General features: G+C 56.6%; 1 protein-coding gene across 1 annotated transcript in view; it reads right to left on the bottom strand.

Moving 5' to 3' along the window:
• The window catches only part of PLXNA4 (plexin A4), a 412,384-nt gene that overhangs the window by 36,701 nt on the left and 354,750 nt on the right, over positions 1-20,933 (bottom strand). The window contains exons 15-22 of the mRNA XM_037049178.1: positions 16,223-16,359; positions 14,854-15,018; positions 11,634-11,727; positions 10,899-11,138; positions 10,111-10,257; positions 9,195-9,429; positions 6,184-6,326; positions 1,381-1,649 (exon numbers count right to left, since the gene is read on the bottom strand). Of these exons, the coding sequence (XP_036905073.1) occupies positions 1,381-1,649; positions 6,184-6,326; positions 9,195-9,429; positions 10,111-10,257; positions 10,899-11,138; positions 11,634-11,727; positions 14,854-15,018; positions 16,223-16,359 (1,430 nt within the window). The remainder of the gene's footprint in view (positions 1-1,380; positions 1,650-6,183; positions 6,327-9,194; positions 9,430-10,110; positions 10,258-10,898; positions 11,139-11,633; positions 11,728-14,853; positions 15,019-16,222; positions 16,360-20,933) is intronic.

Genomic DNA, 20,933 nt, shown 5'->3' with positions numbered 1-20,933 from the left:
AAGGTGGGCAGAAAGGAGACAGGGCATCTGAGAGGGGGAATAGAAAACAAGAGCAGGAGACACACAGATTCGGAGCGAGACCACGGCTGGAAAGGGCAGCAGGAGCTGTGGCAGGCATTGGCAGGCCCAGAACTGGGCTGGTGGGCGGCTGCGTGGTGGAAGTAAAACACACGTCAAACCGAACCTGGCTGTTTCCGAAGCTGGGTGACCGCGCCTGTATGTCGGTGCCTTTGCAGCTGTGCAGGTGAATGCCCACTGCACCCGAGAAAGCCTGGTCAACCCTCTAAAAGCCAAATCTATGCCCTGGACCAGGCGGGAGGCCCTGCCTCAGACCCAGAGACCAAGGTCAGGAGACAGGTGGTAAGTGGCGGTCCAGGCAGAGGGCCGGACACGGGAGTTTTCTATCTTCAACCACAGGAAGGCTGAGACACTGCAATGACAGCCTAGGAGAGGAACGCCCTTCAAGTACATGGAAAGTGTGAATGGCAGTGTGGACAGAGTCGTAGAGTCTCTATTTCCTATCAGGCCAAAGCCACGGGATCCGGTTGGACTTCACACGTGACCACTCTGTTTCCGGTGTCCAGGATGAGGCAGCAGTTGTGCCGAGTGGGGGGTCCCTGGACTGTGCAGATCCTCAAACAGGTGCCGGGAAATTCTTGCTGCAGCCCAGTTGCTACTGAAGGATTTTAGTTCAAACACAGGCTGGACCCTATTTCTCAAACGTTGGTACGCATTCAGATCACCTTGGTTTCTTGTTGGGATGCAGATTCTGATCCCCTGCGTGTGGGCAGGGACCTGAGATGCTGCATTCCCAATCAGCTCTTGAGCGGCTTTAAATTTTACTCGCTTTCAATTACTTTAGATTTAAGTAGTCACATGCGGCTCACAGAGATCAAGAGCAGACAGACAGCAGTGCGAGTGGTAGGGGGCTAACGCTCCCCATCCTGAGATGGCGGGGTGCACGTCCAGAGAGGTCTTGGGGTGTCTCTCCTAAATCAAGTTCTGATTTAGAGAAAGCCAGGGGATGCAAAAAAGACCTCTGAAGATTCCACAGAATTATTCCAGCAAAAAGGGTCAATGTCAGGGCAGTAGAAAGACAAAGAGCGAAAGGTGTAGAGTAGACACAGGGGCAGAATAAAAACAGCAGGCTGAGCAGATAGATGGGCAGTGGCCAGTTATTGGCACCAGCATGAGGCATGGGCTCTTCCCAGAAGCTGTGGGTGCACCTGGCCTCTGGGCCACTGGGTTCCTAACCTCATGGGACCTGGCAGCTCCTTCTGGGAGCTCCACCCTGGTCTCCCTGGGAGGCAGGAGGTCCCCGGCTGAGCGGGCTGGGGTAGGGGCTCTCCGACCTGCGCCGCCCCTGGGCCCGCCTCTCACCTCCTGAGCAGCAGCTTGGGGTGGTTCTTGCTCTCCAGGTTCTTGTCGATGAGGTCCGCCAGGAGCTGCTTCAGCACGTCGGTGGCATACTCCAGCTTGCTCTGCAGCACCGTCATGATGAGCGAGGCCACGTTGCCGCGGTCGCGCATGGAGAAGCTGCGCTGGGACTCCAGCGTGCGGATGAAGGACAGCAGGAACACCTTGTTGTTGATGAGCTGGGCGAACAGCTTCAGGCCTTTCTCCACACGTTCCTGCCGGTAGCCCGGTACCTGCAGAGGACACCCGGGGCTCTGACTGCCACCCGAGAGGGCGAGGCTGGTGGGGCCCCAGCGATGCCCCCCGCCGGCGTGGGCTGTGCACACTGCTGACCATCCCATACCGCCACTCACCCACTGCAGCCAGCACCCACCTGGCTGCTGCCATCAAGTCCTTATCTAGTGCCCGGAGTCTCCTGGGGCCCCCGGGAGCACTGAAGACCAGGCCTACAGTGCACAGCCTGACACATGGCCCAGTGGCTAAATGGCAGCAATTTCATCCTGCTTTTCTCTAGAGGGTTTAAACTGGGGAAGACGAGCCAGGCAGCGAACGCCCTGCTTGCCCAAAGCCCACAAGGTGGAAGATGCGGAGCCCGAACATTCATGCCACTCATTCAGTGAGGCCTCTAGGTTCTGGGTTCAGGGTAAGGTGCCGGCTGGAGGCAGAGACCAGTCAGATCCAGCTGCCGCCCTTGGATGGTCAACCAGAAGCCCACTTCAGGGCAGGGGCCCTGTGGGTCTAACCCTGAGCCCTGAGAGCAGCGCTCCCCTCGAACCCCAGATGCCTGGCATTGGCAGCTCCTGCAGGTCAGGAAGCTGGACGCTCACACGTGTTTCCAAGTCGGGTCCCTTTCCATTTCCCTTGCTGTGGTGCTGGTACTTGGAAGACCGGGAGAGATGGGAACTTGCCAGAGCCACGGCGTGCTGGCCAGGCCCCCTGCAGCTCATCCCGGCCAACCCCACATTCCCCAAGGCCTTGGCTGGCCTCCTGCTTGGTCTCCCCACTTCTCTACTCCACAGGTGCTGAAAAGGGAAGGAGTAGGGAGACTGGGCAGCCTCGCCCTGCCATCAGCCGGGCCTCTGTGTGCCCAGCTGTGTGTCCCCCATTGGTCACCCTCATGGCTCTGTGACTGCACGTTTTACTTCCTATGTCCATCAAACCCCTCAGAACAGCATTTCCACAACTTGTCCTAATAATAACAGGCAATGTCATTTCTTGGGCACCCACCATGTGCCATGTGCCGTGTTGGCATGTGGTTGATACTGTTGCAACTCAGCCTTCTGAGGACCTTGCAAGGCGGAGTGTGCCCTCTTGATAGCTTCTCAGAGAAGCTACTGCCATCATCTCTAGGTCAGCCAGTGGGTGAAGGGTAGTGACGGATTCCCAACTACAGGCCTCCTCCCATGCCCCCCCCCTCCGGCCATGTCTAATCCTACCCTGGGTCTGGGAGGTGACTGGAAGCCAGCACTGAGTCCTCCCTGCAGCCTCTCAGGCCCCTCAGCACTCAGGCTGGCCATGGAGGTCAGGGGACCCACGTGCAGGATTGGCCCCATGGCACCTGGAGAGGAGGACGAGGACGCAGGGCTGACCAGAGGGTACATCTGGTGCGAGGACATGCTCTGGACTTCCTGCTGCGGCTGCACGCGCCTCTGGGCAGCGAGGCCCTGGGACCCGTGGAGAAACAGCGTCTCCAGCAGCCTGGGGTTTGGACTCCGAGAGACTGACTCCTATGTGCAAGAAAGCTCCATCACCTCTGGGCTCTGTTCCCTCATCTATAAAATGAGAATATGAGCGCCTGTGTCATAATGTTTTATGGGCATTAAATAAGATAATGTATGTAAAGTGCTTGGCGCACGCGGGGCGCACTTAAACAGCAGTTTTATTACTCGCTGCTCCTACTTCGAGGGCTGCTCTTCACGGACCCTCCCCCCAGGGTCTCCCAGGTATGTGGGGCATTGGCACAGTGTCTCGGGGTGCAGAAGGCAGGGATTTGTCCCCATTTTATGAAAGGAGAGATGGCAGTGAAGTATCTCGGTAAAGAGAATCCAGAACAATTCCCCTTTGTAACTTTCCACCCTGCCCCCTACGCAAACGCCACTCTGAAACAAGACTTTCTTTATTCACCAGATGGTTCGATCATTTAGTTGAAGTCTGTGAGTATAAAACTGGATAGTAAATTTTAATTGTAACCCAATAGGGTAGAGTTTAGGAGGCCATGATAGGCTGCAAATGGAGTGTGTGCTTAATGTTCGCTTTCTGTTTCTAAAGGATGGGTGTGTGACCAGTGCCTGGGCAGCCACCTCCCCAAAAGCCCGGACCCCCACCAAGGTGGTCCCAGGGGGCCTGGTGGCCCACCGTCCAGGGCCGCCAGTAGCCAGGAGACACCTCCTTCTTCACGCACATCTGCCTCTCCCACCCAACCAGCAGGGAGGTCCCCCCATAGCTGAAGAGGCTGGAAAACACGGCTTTGGATGAGTCGTGGCTCCCCTGGGCCTGTTTCCACGCCCAGGAAACCAAGAGGGAGAGACTCTTCTGGTGGCAAAGAAGAGCTGGAAAGAAATGAGAACACGGGGACCCACACGAGCTCCCCAAATCTCTTTCGGGACGCTGGGTCTCACAGACCTCAGGCTAATGCGAAACAGTAAAAGTTGATTTTTGTCTGCAAGCAATTCATTTGTGAGTTTAATGGAAATGAGGAAGTCATATGTGCTGTGTGTATTCCCAAAGATTGGAAGCAGGCTCGCGGAAAGATGTCTGTGCCCTCATGTTCCCAGCAGCATCGCAGCGACAGCCGGAAGGGGGAAGCCCCCCCAAGCGCCCATCGCTGGAGGGGTGGGTCACCAAAGCGTGCGACATGAGAGGGACTCTGATTCAGCCTTGGAAAGGAAAGTTCTGTCACGGGCTGGAACACCGGTGAACCTTGAGAACACTTTGCTAAGTAAACCAGTCCCTAGAGGACAAACACTGTATGATTCCACTTGAACGAAGTACCCAGAGTAGGCGAACTCATAGGGAGAGAAGGTAGATGGGTGTTGTAAGGAGCTGGGGGAGGGGCAACGGGGAGTGACTCCTCCATGGGCGCAGAGTTTTAGCTGGGGAAGGCACAAGGTTCTGGACCCAGTGGTGGTGAGGGCTGCACAACAATGTGCATGACTTAGTGCCACTGATCTGCACACTTAAAAATGGCTGAGCCCTGGCTGGTGTGGCTCTGGTGGTAGCAGAGTCGCCCCGTGGACTGAGGGGTCACAGGTTCAATCCCCAGCAAGGGCTCGTGCCAGAAGGCAAACATCCATTCTCTCTCTCTCCCCACCCCCACTTCCTCTCTCTCTGAAAGCAATGGAAAAAGAAATGCCCTCAGGTGAGGATAAAAAAATGGTTGAAATTTTATGCTTATTTTACCAAAAATTAAAAAACAAAGTAGCGTGACTTGCTAGATTCAGAGCGCATGCCCAATAGTTAGCTAGCTCCAGGGCTCCAACTCAGGGCCATGGGTAAAGCCGGCCATGAACTGCTTTGCAAGCAAAGGCTGGGACCGGAAAGCCCTCCTCCACAATAAAGGCAAGGGAAACAGGATGTTCAGGCTGAAGGGGACATTTTGAGGGGCCAGACGAGGAATAAGGCCATGGTAGGACACAGGTGATTTATCACGGGGCCCATCGGAGCAGAAGTTCCCGCCTAAGTGCACAGCCCTTTGCAGAAGTCATGCCAACATCCCCTCTGGCCAGTACCTGCAAAGCTGCCTGACTCCTGAGTGATGGGTCTGCTTTATTTTATGGACCATATAAATCTTGGAACTAGTCTTATTTTCTGTTGCTACTTTGGCCACAATCTTCCATCCATCCTAATAAGCATCCAGAGCCGTAAGACATGACACTGATGTAGCACCTTGGAAGTCAAGTGCACAGGCTTGTTGTTGGGAGAGCGGCCTCTGAAGTCTGACCACCAGGGCTTGAATCCCAGCCTGCTCCCTCCCAGCCGTGGGGCCAGAGTTCTCTGTGCCCTCGGTGTTGTCGCCTGCTTCGGAGGGCTCTCGGACAGCTCAGGGAAGGCATGCATCCAAGTACTCAAATCCGGGCCACTCAGCAGTCCACAAACAAATAGTGAGTATTCCTTACGGTTGTTATTTTGCCCTGGTTTCCTCATTTATGTTTTTCACTTTTCCCGGGTACCTGCCTTTATAATTCATTCCGAATCCCTTTAGGAACGAAGGGCAGTGTGACTATAGACGCAAGCCAGGCCCTACGCTAGACAGGAAGGAGGATGAAATGCTCGGAAGATGAGGTCCCTGCTGGTGCAAAAGAGAGCGAGGTGCGCATCACTCACTCCCAGCTTCCCTCCCCGGCGTGCCACTTATCTTTTCCACGTGGATTTATTGAGCACCAACTAAGTGGTGAAATCATCAGACCGCAGTTTCTTAAATAAGGGTCCATGAACTCCCGACATTTGTTTGCCAGATTTCTTATTTCTGTGAATACGCACAGTGTTTCTGAGGAGAGGGTCTTGCGTTCAATTCTCAAGGACTCCATGACCCCCTCAGTCCCAAAGCCTCACTCCCACCTCTGCTCTGAGGTTCCCGGGCTTGGCCCTACCTCCTCCAGAGGGACTGGCTGCGGCTGAAGAGTGGGGGTCTTTGGGCAACGTGCACCCCCCTCCTTGACCTCAGCTTTCTTGCCTCTGGATAAAGCGGCTCGACTTGAAGGTCACCCGCATCGTCCTCTGTGCTAACACTCTGATGGAGAAGCACTAGGTCCCCGGTAGGGCTCTCACCTCGAGGTCCCGGAGGACAGGATGGTCTTCGATTCCCGGAAAGAGCACCCGCATGGTGTAGGTTCTGTAGTCCAGGAAGGGAATCCCGGCCCCGTCCAGGTCACTGGTCAACTCGTGGATGTCTGTCTGCAGCTCGGCAAAGGCTGGCACAAAAGAAGCTCATGAGACCCCTGGGTGGGGCGGGCCCAAGAGTTACCACCCACTCGCAACACTCAGAACCTCACCAGGCCCCTGGGGGGCGTGAGCAATGGGGCTCAGGTGTGCGGAAATAAGAACGGGGATGTTTTAAGTTAAGTAGCTGAGGCGAACAACACAAGCATGGGAGAAAGGGGCAGCCCCAGGGAGCTCGTTGTGGGCCAAATTCCTTCCGAGGCTTGGATGGGGGCAGGCCACCCACAGATCTGTGCTGCTGCTGGGGCCAGGAGCACCTCCACAGCTGAGGATGAAGGGCTTCCTTTGCAAAATGTGTGCAGGGCAGGGGGACTGGAGAGGAACCATGGGTGGGCGGGGAGGAAAGGGGGAAGTACCAGTGATGAAGGGCCTACTCCCAATTCTGTGTTTTATAGTGGATTTCCTTTTAAGAGTTAAGAGCCGTTTCTTCTGAAGTCCCAGTTCTGGGCCGTGCAGGTCACTGAAGCTACCCAATCACCAAATGGGGCCAGAAGGGGCTCGGCCACACTAATACGTTCCTTCGGTATAAATACTCAGGGCGGGTCTTTGTCCTTCCTTCCGCAAGTTGGTGTTACCCAGGGGTAAATTATGGGCTGTGTGCGGGCACCGCAGTCTGTGGAGGCAGCTCAGTTTCCAGAGAGTCACGGAGCTGCAGGTGTCCTCCAGCCCAGGGGAAGCCAGCGCATAGGTCAAAGCCGTTATCCAACACTGAAGCTGTGACCACAGCCTGCCCAAGGCACAGCCCATGTCCCGGGCCACCCTCTGCCACCGCAGGAAGTCAGAGGGGATGTGGCCGGACCTTCCCTGCCCTGCCTCTCTCCTTGGCACCTGCACACACACACTCATGCATGCAGACACAAAGACACACATGTTAGCATGCATGTTCACACATGTGCACACACCCAGAATGGATCAGCACATGCTGACAACGAAGAACCAGTGGACATGAACTAACCAACATTTCTTTCTTTTTGTACAAACACGAGAACAGAGAAAAACACTTTAGTTGGGGAATCAGAAGAGATTCACAAGCCCTGCGTGGCTCTAGAAAAGCCCTTGGAAAGCAAGCTGCATGTCCAGGAGTTCCAGTGATCCCAGGAACACCACATGGCTGCCCCCGGCCCCGGGCCCACTGCCGCCTGCAGCGCTGACTCCAGGCCTGTGGAGCTAGAGGTTTGGGGGCTCGCAGATGCCAATGCCTCTTGTGCGACAGAACAACGGGGAAGCCCGCTGGCCGCAGAGAGGCTGCTGTGACCTCTGTGCTGCTCTGCTCCTGCACCCTGAGCCTCTACTCTGGCCATACCGACCACACCGGTCCTTGTCGAGGAAAGTGACTTTGAAGCAGAGCAACCCTGATACTTCCAAGCCAAACTTACACTGATGTGTGCGCTTGTGTGTCTGTGAAAGAGGAGCCAGGCTTTTTGGCAAGTGCTGTCACCAAAAGCCCCGAGGAACACCCATGTACGTTCTGAATGCGGAACACACGCCTGTGTGCTTGTGGGAGTGCACGGGAATGGGTGCGTGAGCATGGTTGTGAGTGTGTGCATCAGTGAGTGTCTGAATGTGCATGTCAGTGAGTGTCAGGCCTGTGAGGGCCCAGGCTAGGCCTCCTCTGGGCTCGTGTATAGGTGACATCCTGGCTCACGGTCAAGTCTTCAGGAAGTCACCTTCCTGGGTGGGCCCTGCCAACATTCGAGAGCCAGCCCCGGGCACCCTGGAAAACACTCTCATGTCTAATCCCACACGGTGCTCCACGTGTCTCTCCTCCTGCCCCGTGCCCACGTGGGTGGCTCTCCCCCAGGCCACAGCCCAGGCTCTGTGCGCCTCCTCTGATGCTCAGCTGGCCTCCCTGTCTGACCGCCAATGCCTCCTCCTCTGGAACATTCTAAGAGGAACCTGGCTTTGCACTCCCCCGTCGCGGCCCCTCCCCGTTGGGGCGCCCAGCTGGCGGGGAGGAGAGGGAGAGAGCTGGCTTTTTATCAGTCTGCAGCTTTCCTTCAAGTCCCCAAGCATGCCGCCAACATTCAAAGCCTCATGCCTGCCACGCATAAAAGAGATTCTAATCACTACTTCTAATTAGAGGAAAGAGTACATTGCGGAGAGAAAAATTAAGCCGCGTAAATATAATAAAAGGCAGTAATTAACAGTCCCACAGGGCGGATGCTGCGTTGACAGCCAAAGGGGGCAGAGAGGGGATGGAGGGGACCCACCTCCCGCCAGGGAGAGCCCCAGGTATGGGGCGGATTTGCTCTGTGTGTAAATCTCCATCGGAGAACCAGCTCATCCCTCTACGGTGACTCCCGAAATGATATCCTGGGGGTGACAAGAGTCTGACTCCTTCATTTCCTTCTTGGATTCGGTGCAGCTGACTTCACTTCATGCTACATTGGTAATTTTTAAAATACAAGCTGGGAAACACTGTTCCTTTGAAATCGCGCTCAGCCCTCCAGCCGTTCCTTCCTTCTGAAGGAAGAGAGCTGGAGTTGCCTGCGTGTGTCGGGGCCGTCACCCCAAGGTCTCCCCGAGATGGGGGCGTAAAAGCCACTGGGCCAGGGTTCTGGGCTGGAAACTGCTCTGGTAGGACTTGGAATGATGCCAGTTTGCCTTGGCAGGGGACAGCTTGAGGAACAGGGACAGAAGGCTATAGGCTCATGTGGCCTTGCCGGTGGAGCTGGTTAGGGTGTGGGACCCATCTGGGCACGGGCTCCTTGGCCAGATAAAGTTCTGCAGGCAGACGCCCAGCCAACTGCTTGTGTGTGAGAGACACACGTGCACACACATGCACATGCACATACACCCAGCCTCCAGCATGGGGCACGGCCACCTGGCCAACTCAGTACCTTCCTTGCACTCCAGGGCCACACGGGACTCCAGGTTGTCCATCTGCATCTGCAGCCTCTTCAGCGTGAGGTCACTTTCTCGGGACTTGCGTTTGTAGGCGATGAGCACGGCCACGATGAAGATGGTCAGGAGGCCACCCGCCACCGCGATGCTGACGATGGCGGGCAGGCTGAGTGGGCTGTCCGGCGCGATGTACACCATCCCCGGGGAGTACTCCACGCCGCCAACGCGGGCCTGCGGACAGAGCGGGCGGGATGCAGCCGGGTGTGGGAACAGAGCATCCAAGCGGACAGCCCTGAGTCACCAACAAACCGGCGAGCACGGGTGGACGAGGGAAATGGCCCCCGGGAGCAGAATGGTCTCTGGTTGTGACAGCAGAGGAGAGGGCGCACAGGGGCTGCGGGAGGGGGTCCGGAGGGCACAGCACAGACCACCCCTAGGGCAGGAAGAGTCACACAGCCTCTCACTCGGGAGACAACACGGTCATCTCCGTGAGGAAACAGCACACCACTGGGATGTGAAGAGTGTGATGTGATGACATCAATGACTGGCTCCCAGACATTCGCCCCACTGTAGGGACGAGGTGCAGAACATGACATTAGGGACCTCCCCGGGCCAACAGTGATGCTTTCCTGAGTCCCTTGCTCAGAGTGAACAGTTTACACATTGTGTAATGCTGGGTCACGGTGCCCTCACCGTGGCACTGGGCAGCAAGGACAGAAGGACAGTATAGAAAGGAGAAGTCAGAAGTAAGACAGGGAGGGGACTCGGGCTGTGAGGTGGCTGGAGAAAAGTCGACACGGGACAGGATCTCCTCCCGGGAAGCCCCAGTGGCCCAGGGCACAGCAGGGTTGCTCAGGCCCCCGTGTCCCTGTGCCCCGTCTCCCCGGGACAGACAGGTCCCTCCAACCTCACCATCACTTTGTGCCTGCCAATGAGGTTGGGCGACTCGCAGAGCAGCTGCACATCGGACACCGTCACCGTGCACGGCTTCTCCCCGACCAGCACGGTGTAGTTCAGCTTCACGTTGCCCCCGGCGACGGGCGGGATCAGGTTCTTGCCCTGGTGGACAGGAAAGCCGGGTTCCCACCCCAGAGTCAGAGCCACAGCTACTGAATGGCTCCACGCCCTCCTGCCCGCAGCCTCCAAAGTTCCGGTGAGCTGTGGAGAGGCGACCTTCCCTGCATAAGTCCCCCCAAAATCATGGTACATATACTGTCAGCCCCCCTGCCTCAGTGGGAAATCTGTAATCAAGGCACGTAATCTTTCAGCCTATCCCAAATGCAGCCTCAGAATCCTTCTCAACACAGAGCTGGGGCAGGCACTACCAGCTGATTCGGAGAGTCATAGCAGTTCAAGTTAAAGCTTGCAGTCCACACTCCAAAGAACCCCATGCTGTGGTTTTCAAAGGGCTGCACAGAAGAAGCAGGATGGGCCTTTGGCCTCCCAGGTCCTGGACTCTGGAGATAGGAAGCTGGGGAGTCAGACGGCCAGGGTGCACCCGGCCACCCTGATCGGGCCCCCTCCAGCCTGTAAAAGAGTGAGCCCCCCAACACGATACAGACCGAGTGTTTACACACTCTGGGCCTTGGCATAGTCTCTGCCACGGACTCCAGTCACAAAATGTGACAGGAGCCCCAGGCCTCTGGCCCCTTCCTGTGACTTGAAAAGCCCCCTCCTCCCTCCCGCTAGCCTCAGCCTACCTTTAGGATGATGGGTGTGCCTGGCTTGAGCTCCAGGATCCCTGAGGGGCCGAAGGCCTCAAACACGGGGTTGGGGTAGTAGGTGAAGTTGGTCTTGTTGAGGATGAGCAAGGACTGGACGTTGTCCAGGATGAAGCCGAACTCCTCGGGCCTCTCGGTCAGGTCGGACTGGTGGTCGGGCCCCAGAGCGAGGGCCGGAGCCCGGCAGGTCATCTCGGTAGCGTTCAGAACCTCACAGAGCTGTGGAGGGGAGACAGGACTGTGGAGCATACTCTGCACACGCATGGCCCCACCGCACCACGCCTCCCCCCGGCCACCCGAGCCCCCGCCACACGGCGCGGTGTTGGCCCGGGACAGGTGTGCAGGAGTCAGAACGCCTCTGCAGCCAGGACCACACGGCCTGGGCACTTGAGGAAGGAGCTGTGCTGCTGGCACCTGGCTCTACTTGGCCGTGGCGGGTAGAGCAGGGACGGGGGGTGAGAAGGGTAGAGGAATATGGGTCTAAAACTCCATACATCCCAGAAGCGATTGCTCCTCCGTAGCTGTATCCTGAGGTGTGAAAATGCCCTCATTCAGGTCCCCCAACCCACCGTCCCAGTGCTCAGGGGTGTCACTCGAAATGGATCCCCAGTGTCCAGGATGGGCCTTTCTGGGTACTTGGGGAGCCCCACACCCTTTAGGGAAGCCGCATGCTGCGCGGACAACCCCCGTGGCCCCTGCCAGCCCTGGACTCACATTGATGTGCTCCTTCCCTCCGTGCTTGGCGCGGATCTGGGGGTTCTGGATGAGGTCCAGGTGAGTCCCCCACACGGCGATGGGCGTGTTTCCACTGGCCAGGAAGAAAGGAGGAGTTGTGTAAACACAGGGACAGGAATAGCAGCGCCGACGATGACGATAATCAATCAGACTGAGCTCCGACATGAAAGACCAGGATCACCAGGAGGCATGACAATGTTCACGGGGACAACCATGACAAGCTGACTGAATAATAATAAGGAAGCGCTCTCGGAGGCCAAGGCGAAGACAGTGATGACCAGATGTCCGTGGCCAGCCTGCGCTGAGCTCATCTGGAGCGTGGACACCCTGTGGCGGCCGGGGCTGCAGCTCAGCACTCTCGGCTGCCCCAGGCCTCCTGACTGCAGCCCTCACTAGTCTTAGAAAGTTCTTCACTGTGCCCTTGGCCTGACGGAGCAGCTCTCCCACCCCAGCCCCTCCAGGGTCTGAGTACAGCCTTCTGCCCCAGGGAATCCATCTCCACTGCAGAGGCCTCAGTCAGCTTGGACCTGGGGAAGGCGGAAGCCCAGACGCCGGGAACCTCCTCCAGGGATGCAAATATGGGAGCCTCCCGGACCAAGGTCTCCTCACCTCAGGGTGTCAGCCAGAGAACTGATGATGGGTGGGGGGTCAGGAGATTCACCCTGGTGCAACTTTCAAAGGCAACCTGGATGCCATTGTCCTGCTTTAGAGTAAGGCGACGCTGACCAGAGGCAGGGACTGTCTCCCCTGGGGGCAACTCCAACCAAAGGGAAGAATCACCTTTTCCTCAATCAAGGAAGTATCTTCCAGAAGGATCTTACTGCCTACACCCGTTGAGTTGTGATAAGCTTGGTGAGCAAAGAATCTTGAACACTCACATTCATTGCTACCCCTATGTCCAGCTGACCCCACGCCCCCCGCCGGCCCCATTCCTGTGAAACCATGAGCTCTTCTGCCCATGACAGTGTCTGAGAATGAGCTGTGATATCCAACCATCTCCCGTTCGTCTCCGTCATCTCACGATGCCTTTATGCAATGCCCCCACCACCATTCCTTACATCACCCAGGCTGGTGTAAGCAATGTAGTGCCCGGACTCTGCAGCCCGCCACCTCAGGGCAGGTGTGACCTGAAGCAAAACTCGGCAGCCCCGGGCAGACTCAGAACCTGCCCCCACCCTCCGCATGACTCCTCGGTGGCTGCTGAGGGCCAGGGAGGAGGGCACCTCCATTTCCCTGACAATGATACGAGGAAGAACGGAATTAAAAGACACTGTGGCTTCCTCGGGGACTTTGTCTTGGGCACAGGAGCCCACTCCCTGGACTCGGCAGGCCCTGGGGAAAACACCAGAACACATTTTACAGGCTATTTTCTCTCTCCACGCCTTGTGCGTCTCATCTGCTGTAAGATCCTGGCTAAAACTGATAAGGTTTGGGCTTTAGAGAGTAAATTGCTGAGGACAACCAAGTCTCTTATCAGGAACGCTGCCTTTCCTGGTGTGTGGCAAACTCTTCTTGTGAAGGATCAGAAAATAAATATTTCAGGCTTCCCAGGCCACGTGGTCTGCCACAATTACTCAGCTTGGCTGTTGTGGTGAGAAAGCAGCTACAGACAAAACATATACAAATGAGTGTGGCTGTGTTCCAATAAAACTTTATTTACAAAGGCAGCCCTGGCTCGTGTAGCTCAGTGGATTGAGCGCGGACCTGCGAACCACACGATCGTGGTTTGCAGGCCAGTTCCGGGGGGGGGGGAGGGCGCGGGGGGGGGGGACACTCATGGGAGGCAGCCATACATTGATACTTCTCTCGTTCTCTCCTTCCCTTCCCCTCTAAAGATAAATAAATAAAATCTAAAAAAAAAAATCAGGCAGCCAGCCAGATTTGGGCCCCAGCCTGGAGTTTGCTGACTCCTGGTTTGGGGAACTCCTTGTTCTCTGCACTGGACTGGGCCCTGACTCCTGCCTCAGCTGGTGAAGACCACATCTCCACTCCCCACCCCGACTCCAAGCAGACAGTGGGGGGGCTGAGGACGCAGAGGTGCAGTGGAAGAGGGCGCTGAGCCAGGCGCTGCGCTGTGCATCTGCCCCTCCCTGAATTCTCAGCTGCCCTCGGAGGGAGCCGACTGATGATGGGAAACCCTGAACCCATGGAGGTTAAGGAACCTGTAAGGTCACTGGCTGGTGAGCAGTGGGGCTGGGCTGAGCCCACTCCTTCTGAGCCCAAGCCCTCATTCCATCCCCCACGTGTTCCCTGATGCAGCGGTTTCCCCGAGATCATCAGGGGCCTTGCGGCCAGGATGCCCTCTGCAGGCCCTGGAGAAGCAGACCCTGGCGCTGGCCTGAAGTTCCCTACCTGAGGGGAGACAACCCTGCTCCAGGTGCCCCCAAACCAGGGCTGAAAGGGTCCCCAGGGAGCCTGGAGTTTCCCAGGCCCCAGGGGTAATCCCTCAAGAGGTGGAGACCCTGGGAAATTATGGAAATGACCCAGTTCAGCTCTTGACTGGCTCAGCCAGAGGCAGCACCAGAGGGTCTTTCTGCAATAGCCTTGTACCTGGCTCCCTGGCCTCAGAGACCTGTTCTGTGGACTCTTGTGCCCCTGAGAAAGAGCAGGGAACAGAACAGGTCCCTGCCCTCGGGGACTTTTGGCAGCAGTGGGGAGGACAAAGCAAGCAGGCACCTGGAGGTCACGGTGCTGAAACAAAGGCCAGCAGGGGGCTGTGGAAGCCTGGAAGACACTCATGCTAACGGGACCCTGGTGGTTAGCATACGCTTGCTTTCCTTCCAGAGCGAGAGCGGGCAGGGGAGAAGCCAGGCCTAATCTTGCCCCTCCCCCTACATTCCTTAGCAGGAATGGAATTATTGTTCATATTTGCCAGGAGTGAGGTTTAGGGGAGAGGGACCAACATCTCCCCTGGCCTGGACTGTCACTCGGAGATGGACGGGTACATGGTCTCCACACCTCAAATCAGAGGCCTCAGCCTCCTGTTGGTCAGAGCTGGGCCTCCAGGTCTGGGTCCTACTCAGAGATGTCCTCAGGGAGAGCAGGGAGCCACCTTAGGCTAAGGTATTATGATGTGGGGGTGGGAGGGGGCATTGAAGCCAACCCCAGATCATCAGTCCCCAGAGTGGGATGTGGCCCCCCAGAGCTCTCCTTGGCTTTTGGGAGACAAGGAAGGACCCGGAGGGCGAGCAGCTCCTACCTGATGATGCTCCAGTCTGGCTCAATCCGCACGATGGTGGGGTCCTCCACATACTGGAAGGACAGGTCCTGGCGGATCTTGGCTCTGTCCACCTGCACTGTCACCTTCATCTCCATCACCTCCTCTGAGGACGTGGTGTTGCAGACGATGGAAGATGAAGAACGCCTGGGGGGGGGGGCGAGACGTGGAACTGGGCTCCTGGGGGTCCAGGAAGGAGGTGGGCCTGGGTCAGGGCCCTCTCACCCCACTGCTCCCTGTTTGTCCGGCTCCTCGGAGGTAACGGTGAGCACTGCCTCCGGTCTAAAACTCTGGGAACTGCTGACAAAGACAGGCTCTTCTGTGCCCTCTTTCCGACTAGGCCTCCTCCCCGCTGGACCTGATTTTCAGCCTGCCTAATCCCCCTCTCAGCAAGAATGCTGCTCAGTCGGTTTAGCAAGAATCCCCTCAACCCATGATAGCTGAGCGCCCTCTACATCTGAGCACCCCTGGCCGCCTTCAGTGAGAATCTTGTTGGGTTGGTTTAGTAAGTATTTCCTCTTAGTAACTTCCTGCCTACTGACCTCTTACTCTGCTTGCTGGGTGTAAATCCCCAGCCGTCTTTGCTGTGTTTGGAATTGAGTCTCTCTTCCCTACTGTGATGTTCGGCACTTACTGCAACAGGTCTGAAGCAACTTTCTCTGCCCAAGGTCACAATCAACTTTTTTTTTAACAGTCCTCCTGTAAGACCTGGCCTGGCCTGACTTCACGTCTGTCTGCCCGGCCTTCAGCATAACACCCTCCTGGGAAAACATCTCTCTGCAGAAACTCCAGCCTGCGGAGGGACCGACCCCTGTCCCATCTCCTAGAGTCAGAGAGTCCTTCACTGGACGCACCTCCTGCCTCCCTGGCCCCCAGGCTCCTGGCTCATGAAACGCGGGCCCTTCTGGAGTTGGGTGGTGGAAACCAGGGAGAGAAAGTCTGCTGCCTTTGGAGATTCGGTTGTCGCTAGCTGGGGCAGCTGCCCCCACCAGCTCTCGCCAGTCCCCGTTGCCCTGCAGCATCTGACGAGAAGCTAACCTGAGGGAAGGGGCTCCCGGTCCCAAGCTGTGTCCTATGGAAGCCTAGGTTCTGCAGGGCGGGTAGTCTGGGGCACGGAGAGGAAACTGCACAGCAGCACAAGGGGGTCATCTGGGGAGGGGTGTCTGGCAGGTCTTCAGGCTGAGCCGAACATCCACGGCCAGGGGTACCCAGAGAGCCCTGTCCCAAAGAGGTCAGCCACATTCCGTGGGGGAGGAAGCATTTCCAGAGGTTAGCCTGAGCCAGCTGCTGCCTGGGTGGCTCCACCCCACTCTGGGCCCTGCACCCCAAAGCCTGCCCTGCAGTGAGTTACCTGTGGAAGAGGCAAGGCTGCTTCCCGAACATCACCACCACATTGCTGCCTGCGTTCAGGTTGGTGCCGGTGATGGTCACCTGGGTGCCCCCGGACATGGGCCCCCGGCTGGGCTTCAGGTCTGAGAGGGTCAGGGTCTGTGTGGAGAAGAGTCCGGCCTGAGACACAGCAGGAAGGGCCGAGGAGGCTTCTGTGGGGGCCTGAGGCAGCACCCACGCCCTGTCCACCTTCTGGAATCCGTATTGAGGGTGGCCTCCCAGGGGGCCGGCAGACTTTTGACACTTGTGTGGAAAGGCAACTGTTCTGACCCCTGGAGTTTGCATTTCTATATTAATAATAGTAATAATACCAATAATAGCTGCTAGGTATTGATTTTTCTAAGCGGCGGGCTTTATAGCTTCACACATATAATAAGTTAATGTATTTTAAATATATATAAGTAATTTAACCACCCAGTTTGTCCTACAAGGGACACGTTATTACCCATGGTACATTCAGGGATGTTAGGTGCAGTTACCAAGGTAACACAGCTGAAAAGCAGTGCAACTGAGATGAATTCCCAAGCTCTGGCTCTTCGCCTCCTCTCCAGTCTCCAATCACATCTGCTTTTGGAAGGTGGTCTGCGGCAGGCGCAGACCTTCAGAGAGCTGCCCCGAAGCACCCAGGGGCCAGAGCAATGGGGTGTGAGGGCTCCGGGGAAACCAGTGGGGGGAGGCAGGCGAAGACGGGTCATCGGATCGAGTGGAGTCAAATTGGAGATGGTGGGGTGGGGAGGCTGAGGACTTGGAGTTGCTGTGTGTTCTTTCATTAGCATTTTAATGGAAAAAACTTTCTTCAGTCCCAGGTGAGAAGACTGTATCTGCATTTAAATGAAGATTTCGTTCTCCCCGCCCCCCAGCCCTTGCCCCCTGGAAGAATTCTGCACTGAAAGGTGAACCCACTCAGTTTCTCTGAGCTGGCGGGCAGCAGCCTGCACACAGAGAGGCCTGGATCTGTAACACTGGAGAAGCCCGCAGTCCCGCGGCCCGGCCTGGGCTCGCGCATGCCCAAGTGCGGGCGCAGGGCACTCGCATGGGGGTCGCAGGCTGAGGTCCGCATGCGCTCTGCTCCCAGGTCCCGGCAGATCCCGGGCCTGGCAGCGCCATGGGACCTGCCAAGTCGAGGAACGCCTTCTTCTGCCTCAGCTACTGGCTGGACCGGAGACAGGGACAGGGCAGAGTGAAGTGCCGAAAGGGTCACGGTTTCTCTGTGCTGTGCAGAGCATGCTGTTCGACTTGGGACAAGTTGCTTAACCTCTCTGATCATGAAATCAGGGAACTGGGTCAGAAAGTGGTTATCTCAAAGGTGCCTGCCTGTTTTCTGGTTCTGTAACTTGGTGTCACCTCCCACAGAAGGTCTCCTTGCCCCACTGTCTGTAAAGGGAGAGGTTTTGGACCGGGGCCCTGCTGAACCTCCCCAGAAAGGGAAGGGAAGAGGTGACTCTGTGTGTGTGTGTGTGTGTGCACACGCGCGCACGCTTGGGCACAGGGGCTGCAAGGGGGGAGAAAGAGATCTATTAATGAAAATTAGGGAAGTTAAGGTAGATGGGGGTGAAAGGAGAGCAGGCTCCCTGGCTGCCTGCAGGTGGGGGACTTGGACGGGGGAGAAGCGGGTAACCTCTGCTGGCTTTGCCGGGATTGTTCTGGGGGTGGGGAGAGGATGACATGGAGACTGTTCTAAAGTTGTGAGAAACTATAAATTATTCAAGAAATTCTTCATAAATATTTCACGGTGGGTTTGCACGGGAAATCAAATCCTACCTTATTTGCCGCCTCTTTGCGGGGCTCCCTGGATGGAGGTACAGGGAAGGGAAAAGTCCAGGGGGAGCTCCGGGGACAGAGCCTGTGACAAGGCAAGGCTGCATCACAGAGTCTGGTCTAATTTGGGGAGGGAAACTGAGGGAGACCCGAACCTTACCCCTGACCTTGGCCCTCCTGGGGAAGGAGCACCCCAGCATGCCCTAGGTCCTGAGAAGCAGCCGAGAAATCCCAGACGAGCCCTGGAAAGGGGGTCCCCGCTGACTCCAACTCCAGAGGGGTCGGGCTCCTGTGGGGCCCGGTTTGATCTACCTGGCAGCTGCCTAGAAGGCAGGCAGGGCTCTGCGGCGCTGTGGGGTATGGGGGGAGGGCCGCTCTGTCTCTTCCCAGCCTCCCAGTGAGGTTCTCGGAAACCTCTGCTCCTCGGTCCCACTCTGAACCCCTGGGAGCTCTGTGGGGTGGCCCTCCACAATTGGGGTCTGGGGAGGAGACTGGGGTCCCTCCCATCATTCCTCCTCCTTGAAAGTCTTCCCGAGAGAACTCGTCGCACCAGCACAGTTCTTCGGAGACACCTCTTCCACAGGGGAGTGGCACAGACATCTGAGGCCTGGGACCCGTGGGGCCGACAACAGCTCTCCTCTTTCCTGACTTGCTTTCCTGCCTGCCTCTCCCCGTCCCTATCACCCCTTCCTCTCCCTCTCCCTCCGTCCCCATCTTCTGGTGCATTTCCCTGCTCCACCTTGAACCAGGAGCCGCCCTCCACCATGCAGAATCCACATAGGAAACTCTATCCTGCCTTGCACAAACCCTGCCTTTTCCATCATCTCCTTCCAGGAAGCCTCACTTCAATCCCCTGCATCCAGCCGCATCCTGCTCCTGGGAGAGACACGCGTGCAGGCAAGACTGACCTTCCCTGGGAGCCGAAGGGGCTTCTGAGTGTCTGCCACAGACACGCTGTAAGAGTGAAGCCTGAGAGCAGATGTCAGCAGACCCATGGTATCTACTCAGTAAACACAACTTCTGGGCCAGTGGTCCTCAGCCCAGCCTGCAGTTAGGACCTGCTGGGGAGCTTTGGGCCCCAGCTGTAGGGGGTGCGTTAGTTCAGGAGGGCTCCACAGCACTTGGCTTAAAGCCCCTTAGGACACTCCAACATGCAGGGAGGTTCAGAAATGACTAAGCACTGTGTTGGCTAGCAAAGAAATCAACAACTGGGACTTCATCTCCAAATAGGAGCAGGGCCCCAAGGAGGCAACGCTGAGCCCCAGTGCAGACAGACGTCATGCATCCCCAGTGAGCAGGAGTGGGCCACCCCGCGAGAAGGCCGAGGAGTGGGTGGTGAGCAGGACTTGGAAGGATGGGGGATGTGGTTTAGAGCAATTTGGGGAAGGAGAGAGAGAAAGGAGGGGGGTTGGGCTACACAATGCCTGGAGCAATAGGGTCGGATGGGCAGGGCAGCCACTTCACGGAACTTGGAAGAGAGCTAGAGGCAGTGGGCGCCTGGGTTCTTCTTGAGGCAGGGTCCACCTTAATGACAATGGTCTTCCACCAAGGTGGACGGATCTGGGTGGGTTCAGACCAGAGGCAAGGATCTGAGGAGGCCATTGTGGTGGTAAACGGAATGGGAAAAGTAAGACTCCAGGACATGGTGATGGAGCAGAACGAGAGGAAGCTGAGTCACAGTCCAACACTGGGGGCCTGAGGGACAGGCCAGTGATGGAAATGGGCAAGTGAGGGTGACACCCTGTTTGGGGGAGCCGACGGGTGGGTGGGTCATGGGAGGGGACTCAGGGGGCAGTGGCCTTTGGGCTAGTCACCGAGGTGAGAGGCCTGGCTGGCGACACAGCAGAGACTGCTAAGACCCAGAGGAAATAGCTGCTTAATGAGGTGGTGGCTGTCCCCAGTACCACCCACTTTGTCTGTGCCAGGCGGGTGAGTGGCTAGGGAAGTACAGTGCTTGCTTTGGCCGCTGTAGTGGCCGGCCTGGCACCACGGCTGCCAGCGTTTGTGTCCTGTCCGGACGCCAGGCCACATCTCTCAAATACCGGCTGAAGGTCATTAGTCTCTCTGTCCCCAACTCTCTTTCCCTCTCCTTCTCATTATCTCAGCCCTGCTGGAATAACAACTTACATACATTATAAATATATATAATATGCAACATATGTGTGTACTTTCTATATAAACACATATATGTTTATTACTAATTGTGTCAAGGTGTATTGGGTCTAACTTAAAATTCCCCTCACATTCTTTTTCAGGAGAAAGTAGAGGTACAGATCCCAAACAAATAGATGAAACCACATGTCCATCAGATCCATTACACGTGTGTGCTCTTCTACATGAGTTTCCGGTGTGTTTCGTGACAGACAACTGTTTATAAGGTTGGCTGGTTTTCAAGGAGCAGAGTGTGAGGGCCCAGGCGGGTGGGGCGTCCACGCTCAGCCCTCCAAGGTCAGTCCCCACCAGGTTCACGTTGGCATGCAAGTCCCGAGTCTCATCGCACCTTCTGGACCGTGAGCCTCCTGTGGGAGCAGCCGTCTTGGGTCTGGCCTGTCACAGGATGCCCAGGGGCCAGGGCAATCAAATTAGTATTACAGAACTCAACCAATGAAGCAAGTATTGATCAATGAATACCTAGTGAGAGGCGTTGTGCAAGGTGATGAACAGAGAAAGAAGAGGATGGAGGTAGATGAAAGAGAAGGAAAGAAGGAAGGAAGGAAAGAGGGATGGAAGGACAGTAAGAAGGAAGAATGGAAGGAAGGGAGGGAGGGAAGAAGAAAGGATGGAAAGAAGGAGGGAAAGGAGGGAGGAAGGTGAAGACTGGCTCCCCATGACAGATTGCGGGCCATTTAATGCTCAGACCCACAATCCACCACTCAGGTTTCTGGCTTCCCAGAGCAGCTCAGCATCATGAGGAA

The sequence above is a fragment of the Sturnira hondurensis genome, unplaced genomic scaffold (genome assembly GCF_014824575.4).
Source record: "Sturnira hondurensis isolate 20B ecotype Veracruz unplaced genomic scaffold, ASM1482457v3 Scaffold0006437, whole genome shotgun sequence".
Lineage (NCBI taxonomy): Eukaryota > Metazoa > Chordata > Mammalia > Chiroptera > Phyllostomidae > Sturnira > Sturnira hondurensis.
Note: the sequence above shows the minus strand (reverse complement) of the source record. Positions and strands in the feature narration are given on the sequence as shown.